Source organism: Trachymyrmex septentrionalis, unplaced genomic scaffold (genome assembly GCF_001594115.1).
Source record: "Trachymyrmex septentrionalis isolate Tsep2-gDNA-1 unplaced genomic scaffold, Tsep1.0 scaffold74, whole genome shotgun sequence".
Classification (NCBI taxonomy): domain Eukaryota; kingdom Metazoa; phylum Arthropoda; class Insecta; order Hymenoptera; family Formicidae; genus Trachymyrmex; species Trachymyrmex septentrionalis.
The window spans coordinates 1,216,516-1,224,546 of record NW_017305927.1 but is presented as its reverse complement, the minus strand read 5'-3'; the positions used below and the strand labels follow the sequence as shown (position 1 = coordinate 1,224,546).

Below are 8,031 nucleotides of genomic sequence, written 5' to 3'. Positions count from 1 at the left end.
AAAATAAGAGATTCTAAAAAATAACAGTACGTGAAATCGATGTGAAAAAAAAAATATATGTTCTAAATTATGTTGAAAATTCGAGGATGATAAATCAAGGAGATGGACGCAGCGTAGGAGATTAAAGAGAAAAGTCAAATAGATATATATTTTGAAATACACTTTTACTTCGACTCGGTCAAAAACTACGATAACAATAGGTCGGTAGATATGTATATCGGAAATCATTTTTGGAAACGCAGAGTGCCCGTCGCCGGTTTACAAAAACGGATAAGCTTCTCGCCGGCGCGGCGCGGTGCTTCTCGCAAAGCTATTTTGCGAGTTGTTCCACGGGCTTTCGTTTCTTTGGCAGAAATTTCGATGTAAGATCTTCGATTCCGGCACGTTCGTTCATACGTTCGTTGAATGCTTGCGAGCATTTCGGCCGCTCGCGCGCTCTCCGCGACGACATTTTCACGCGACAAGAAAAACTTTTTCACCTCTCACGCGAATTGAAACCCATTCGATTTTATCATCGGCTCGACCCGAACGTGACCACACACGTGATAGCCTTTCGCGAATCAGTCGATTTCTCAGGGTCGCTGCAAAAAGGGTTCTCGCCGAAAGCGTGGAGCCAGATTTCTTCAATCCGAAAGATGGTCTTTTTTTCTTAAAGGAAAATGCGGGTCGAAGGGAAACCAAACGCGCAACCTTGAAGATACATATGTATTTACAAAAAAGAAAGGAAGCCAATCGCCACCGTCAGTGACTCGACGATATTGCACGATCCCGCAGCAGTCGTTCGCAATTATATACTATGAAAACGTAATCGATGAAACTAAATCGCATCGCTCAAAACGACGGCGAATAATGATTCGATGAAACGACAATGTTCTAGCTTTATGTACACGTATATACATCTTGCGGATATCATTATTGTAATCGTCATCACCATTTTCACACCCGCGCTCGCTCTTTCGTACGCAATTCGTTCTCACTTAATTACAAATCTCCCTTCGCTCATTTGCACCCCTAAAATTCATTGGCGTGAGACGCACAACCGGTAAAACAATTTTTTTTTTATTTCCCAAAGCTTTCCGGAAAGAACGTCCCGCTCGACGAACGGACTCGCTCCTCGAGTACCTTTCCGGATCAAGTTTTAATGCCCACTAGTGCTAATTCGCTATCGAGAATCGTCCTCGACACTTGGATAGTTCTCAAAGAATCACCACGTCACATTACAATCATCGATGTCACAATAGCCGATAGCCTCAAGAGCGGATCAGTTAAGCGTTACTTCCCTCTTGTCTTCCAGGAGTTGCCACATTTCTCGATAGTCGAATTGTTAGATAAGAAATCGCTCGCTTCTGTCTCTCAGTACGGTCTCCAGACGTTGTTATCCGGTCTGACTTCCTCTTGCCTCACGCTGCAACTATCCGCGACGGCCCTCTGCTCGGCGCTCTCGGGATTCTGGAACTGATTCCCGTAGAGCTGGGAGTAGAGGATGCTGGGAAGCACACCGGGCGTTGGAAAGTAGTTGCCGTAATTCTGCCCAAAGCCCTGTTCCTCGTGTACCGGGCTCTCGGTTGTGCTAGAGTCAGTGGACAGTGATCTGGGCGACACGTAGTCCTGATATCTCTGACTGGAAGAGCCACCGGACATGAGGCTGCTCAGTGGATCCAATGGATCGGACTGACCCGGTGTCGTGGTATCCGGTACGACTGTGACATTCGAGGAAGGAGAAGCTACGCTACTTCAGTTCGCCAAAGACAAACAGGTCGACTGATCTTGCCTCTCGAGAACTATGATTCTATTGATCTTTCGAATAATTACATTTTCAACCATGAGGCTATGGCGCTTCCGATTTATTCTTCAAGCTTTTCACACAAGTCAAAAATTTGGCAAATTATATTTCTTCAATTTATATAATCTCGTTACGATTAAGTAAACTTCATTGATTTTTATTATAAAATTATCATAGCTCTCTCTCTCTCTCTCTCTCTCTCTCTCTCTCTCTCTCAATATTCAGAGAGTCAAAGTTAAACGAAATACATGAGAGAAAAATGTTTAGTATTTGTAACTATAATTGCATGGTAAAATAATTATGGTTAAAAACTTTATTCCTGTAGTTATTATTATAATGTTAATAACTAAAAAATAACAGTTGATAATTATAAAGTATAACTATAAAAGTAGAGCTCCTAACATATAAATAATTCAGCGTAGCAAATTACTTTATAATTTCATTTTACCATGCAATTACAGTCGTAAATACTAAACGCTCTTCTTTCAACACCGAAAGAACAATTTAGCTAAAAGATATGAAAGAGTGACCGCAAAAATCGTCCGTTTTTTAGGCCTTCAATTTTAGAACTGAACTGTGTGTCACATTTTATATTTAGACATTATATTTATAGAAATTAATCACAGAGAAGTTTTAAATATGAGATGACAATTATTATCAGAGTTGGAAGGGATGGAATCAAACGGATTTTCGCAGACGTAATACGACCCTCTCCAACTATGATAACAATTGTCACCTTAACCTGAAACTTCTTTGTAATGAATACTCTCATTGTAGAGTATCATTTGGCACACAATTCCTTTCTTGCGGTTTACTCTTTTTCAAATCTGAACAGATTTGAAAATAATTTTGTTGAGCCATCAAAATAATGTCAGAAACTGAGGAGAAAGAAATGATGAGCAATGTTGAAAAAATTTTCGATATTTATAGCAATTAATTTGAGTTTCTAATAAAATTATTTTGATGGCCCAACAACATTTATTTTCAGAGCTATAATATATCCAAGAAAATTTTCGATCTTTCAATAATCAAATCGTTCTTTCCGTGTAATAAACGGACAATTAAGCGACACCTCATGGTTGTTCGCACTCGTCAAAAGCATAGCAAAATTCGGCGTGCAGCGAGCTAAACTTACGAGAGGAGACCGCGGAAAAAGCGTCCTGCTGCGACGTGGTGCCGGTATTACCGGTGCCGGATGTGACAGTCGAACCCGCCGTCGAATCCGGTGCAGTCGGCGTAGTCATGGAGGCCGTGCCGGCGAAAGATGCCAGCGTGGACGACGGCGGTGGTGGCGGAGGGGGTGGCGGCGGGGGTGGAAACGAGGCCTGTGCGGCGCACGACGAAAGGGGACCCGGAAGGTAGCCGGCGTAGCCGGCCGTGCTACCGTATCCCCAAGAATTGCTCGCTGTCAGGCCAAACTGGGACATATCTAGAGAAACCAACTTTTGCCAACGCTTCGCCAAGAATACGCGACAAAGGAAAAAAAATCGACAATCGCACAAGCGAAGAATGTCTTTGCAAAAATTAAAATACCAAAGCATTATCGCCGTCAAGATGCCTACTGTGACAAAATCAATGGCTGCGTGCAGTAGAAAAAGCTTTGGTACTATTGTAAGAGAGAGAGTTTGTAAAAGATTCTTTAATATGATTGATTTATATATATTTATATCCATTGAGGAGCTATATAAAATCTGTTTAATCACATTAAAGAATTTTATAATATCATATTTGCAAGGCTGCTTTTTCTGCTGAACACAGCTAATGAACGACGAGCACAATAAACACTACAAACAAATATGTATAAGAAAAGCTGACTAATATAAAAACATCGATAGCAATGACAGTCGCATCGGCGGAACAGCTAAATAATAATCGCAACAATCGAATAAAACAACAAGAAGACTGTAAAGGAAAATTGCACGGGAAAATTTTCGCCGGATTATATGCCAATTCGAATCACTTGGCGAGATGCATCGGCGGCGGCGGCGGCGGCGGCGACGGCGGCGGCGGCGGTTCTGTGCGCCCCTTGGCGGATGTATTTTTGCGGGGTATAGGCAGCATCCCCGATAGATTTTCCAATGAGTCACGGGGGTTGAATGCAGAAAGGACGAGAGCACGAGCGCTTGCGAGAGGGACACGGGCGGACATGGCGGAGAGTGAGGGGAACGGAAGAGTACATCGAGATCAAAGGGTTGGTCATCCCCCGCGTAGCTGGGGCCAACTCAAATAACCGAGCCCGCCTCGGCAAGCGCCACCGGACCGTCGTCACGAGAGCTAACCCTAAATACTGCTATCCGCCCGGTGCTTTCACATCCTTCGGCATTACCGGATTCCTTGCGGTCCGAAGAGGTGGCCCTTTTTATGGAAAATCGCCTAAAGTTACGCACGAGTTTATCCGAAGTATTCGGAGATTCGTTGCGGAATCCAAATACCTGAGTGAGTCCCGTCTCGACTCGCCATTTATGAAAAAAAAAAAAAACGTCGACGCGGTTATTTTTTAAACAAAACTTTTATTTTAAATACATATATTAATCCTCCAAAGCTGATGTTTGGACCCGCAAAACTTATTTAACTTATTTCATTAAAAGACACTAATCGATTTCGAAGAACGAAAATGACATATCGTACAAAGAAGAATAAATATAATATTAAATACACTTTAATAAGAATAATCGAAATTTATAGATATAACACAAAGAGAGTTAAATTGTACATTTTTTACAAAAATTCATAACTGAGCGGGTCCAATAAATCCACCGTTGGCTCCAGAAGGTTAATTATATCGAATAAAGATAATTACATCACAACGTAACGTGTACTATATTCTAAGCTTTTACAATTTTAACAGAGAGAAGTAATCCCGTATACGCAAGTGTCTCCCGAAATCGAATCCGCCAAGCGTATAGCGTGAGAATAATATAGCCGCGTACGCATATTATATCGGACCAGATGCCCGATGAGGGAAAAAAAGTTAATAAAGGAAATATTCAGCGTGCTTCGTATTTTATCGGGAAATTTGCTAGTAACGGAGCAGTCAGCCCTCATGTCTGAGGTAACTCATTAAAACGGCTGATCTCGAATTATTGTTTAAGCTTTTTTTTCTCGTCTCTTCTTGCGCACTCTACCAGCACCGTTTATCGATGTACGAGCGCTCGAGAAGAGTATTAAAAATTTTTATCGTACAATATATATACATGCTACATATACCGTTCGCGTGCGTTCGGCGGTCAGATTTGATCGTGGCGATCAGCACAGCACAATTTTAATCAACGAGCGACAGCTTCTTTTTTGAATAATCGAAATCAACGGGCAACATTCCCTCGACATTACTTTGCCAATGCGTTTTATGCGCAAACTCGCGAATCTACGTTATAAACGTGGAGAGAGAAGGTGAGGCTGCGCCCCCCAAAACACAGGGAGCCAACCGACTGGGACGCGCTTCCGTGGCAACCCCTTTAATATAATATTTAATCTAGCTTTGAACAGGCTTGCGGTTTCCGCTTCTGAAGCCGAGAAGCTTGCTGCCGAGCCTACCCAAAAGCCATGCTTCTGTACTCAGACCAGCAGCAGAGAGTCTGAAAATATTCCCAAACTCAACAGAAGCCGCCTACTCGATGACAAAAATTATTTAAATTTCATAACGCCATAAACGAGAAACTGATCGTAAAGTAAAATTAAAAAAGATAACTTCCTCGCACGCGATTAAATTGTTCGCGTGTATTTTATATATTTTTTTTTTGCCACACATTTTTGCAATACAAGCTACTTTGGAAATAATTCATTTGAGAAACCTATAAAATGGAACAAGCGCTCACGCACAAGTCGGATACAGAAAGAACGATACGCATGCATACACATAGATAAGTCATTGTGAAAGAGATTCAGAACGAAGCCGCATAATGAAAGCAAAGTCACGATCATGCGCAGACGCGGTTACTTACTCTGACAATTACCAGGCATCGCGTGTCTAAAAGAAGACAACGGATCCCTCGGCTGGAGCGGATTCGGTAACGGTTGCAACGGATTTGGCAGAGGTTGCAACGGGTCCACCAGGGGCGAGGCGAAGAATGGACCGCCTCGTTGCGAGGCGAACGCAAAGGCATGAAACTGTTGTTGCTGCCCTAAAAGAGACAGCACTGCGATCAACCGTGCGCCTGTCCACTGGACCTCCGGTACATGTATCAATCGCACATTTTGTCTATGTGCGATTAACAAACTTTTCTTTTTATCGCACTCGAGTGTGAAAGTATTACAACTTTATTTACGCGTACAAATATAATAGAAGTAAGAAGTCCTGTAGAATTTGATAATGATACAATTTTTTTCCGGTGAAAATGTACGAAAAAAATTCGTACATTTTCTAGCCTGACAATTGGTGGAAGGTGCATCTTTCATTTATCGAAACGACAAATGGAACAATACGGGTAAACGCCGTAGCCGTCCCTTCGGAAGCCGGAACGAACGAGGGAGACACGAGAGAAGCATCGATACATTTTATTTCCCTGCGATGGTGTCGCCAACCCAATTAAAGACGTCCCAACAGGCAGACGTCCTATCCGGCTGTCCCTGACTACAGGTCGCCGCACAGGACAGCCGTGTGCCATACCATGCAGGTTCGTTCTCTTCCCCTAAAGGCAACGATTCAACGTTGGGAAGGCACCGGAGGCCAGAGAGAGAGAGAGAGAGAGAGAGAGAGAGAGACCGACGCGAAGGGTCGCTTGGGCGGAAGAGAGGTGGCGGACTCCCGTCGTCCTGATAATCCAATCGAAGCCCTAATTCTAACTCGGCAACCCGAAATTCCCGCCGGTTTGCTGAATAGGGTACGCTCGATCCGGGGACACAATGGGGGCGCGACGGCGGAATACCGACGGGTACCGAGACTAACGAGATCCTGTTAAACGACTGGCGATTCACGAACACATTGCAGAAGCCAGAGAGAAGCCCGGGAGAAAATTTTATGAACCAGTAGAGGTCTCTTAGGTAAAGCACCTTTTAAGAAGTAAATAATTTGTCGTGCCGTAAGTTTAAGTAAATTCGATTTTCAACGCTACCTTTTACGGGATGAGAAATGGGCGCATGCCATGCGACCGGAACGCGGGCGATCGGAAAACGGCAACTTCGAACGAGGATTTGTTTTGAGATACCGATAGTTTCCTACGCTGGCGGCTTGATAGATTTAATAAATTATGCCGCTCGACCCATGCATTTATCACGCCACCCTAACCCTTTGAATTCGGCGCACCACCGTTCTTCGCAGTATTTCATTAGGCGTCGAGCACTCGTGCGACCCTCCGAATAGACGTGCGATCGTTCGCTCTTCTAAACTCCACATCGCTTTCCCGTTTAAACGAAGTAGCAAATAATCAGTGGTCAATCTTTCACGTAACTACTCCACTATTACTCTCCACGAATAAACACTTTTGCGTGGAAAAAATGATGTTGCATTAACAACATTAGCCGACGGTAGTCTGATTGAAAACAAACTTAATTTATCGAACAATATTATTGAAACAAATATGCCGTACTCTTGTTTTAATAAATATTTTTTATTTATATAATAATTTTTACAGAAAAGTCACTATAGTGACGCTAAAACAGCGTCATATTTCGAGGCAAAGAATAGAATAAAATAGATGAAAATATTATAAAAAATTTTACACTGAAAAAATACTGGTTGCATTAATTAGAATTCTAGTGGAAAATCGAGAAGTCAAAATTCAAGATAATCAGATGTCTAATTATGCTGCGCGGAATTTTGACTGATATGATCAGAATTTACTGGTTCATACATTTTCTACCAGAAATTTTTTTCAGTGTACTTACGAAAAAAACTTTAAAATCTTAAAAATATACTCCCATTCTCTCTAAAAGTTAATGTTATTGAATAATTAAGATTATTTTAGATAGATAGATAGGTCGCGGCTGATATTGTTAATACATCTTTTTTGTCCATATATAAGACGTGTCATGATCTTTCAAGCATCTTGATTAGATATCCTCATTCTGGATCATTGCAGCAGACGATGACAGCACTTCCGGATTTATTCTTCCGTGGAACGGGAAATGTTTGGCGATTGGATGAAATCGTAAGTCCTTGGCAAGTCGCGGCTATCGATTTCATTGGACACCCTCTTTGCGCTCCGTGACTGCCAGGGAATTTCTCGAGAGTTAGCAGCTGGCAACGACAGATCCTCATTTCGTCCCGTCGCCAATTCCCGCCCCCCCTCTCTCTCTCTCTCTCTCTCTCT

General features: G+C 42.5%; 1 protein-coding gene across 1 annotated transcript in view; it reads right to left on the bottom strand.

Moving 5' to 3' along the window:
* Nucleotides 1-206: 206 nt before the first annotated feature.
* The window catches only part of LOC108754021 (runt-related transcription factor 1-like), a 17,584-nt gene continuing 9,759 nt past the window's right edge, over nt 207-8,031 (bottom strand). The window contains exons 4-6 of the mRNA XM_018496028.1: nt 5,725-5,904; nt 2,919-3,212; nt 207-1,700 (exon numbers count right to left, since the gene is read on the bottom strand). Coding sequence (XP_018351530.1) covers nt 1,354-1,700; nt 2,919-3,212; nt 5,725-5,904 — 821 coding nt within the window. The 3' untranslated portion in view covers nt 207-1,353. The remainder of the gene's footprint in view (nt 1,701-2,918; nt 3,213-5,724; nt 5,905-8,031) is intronic.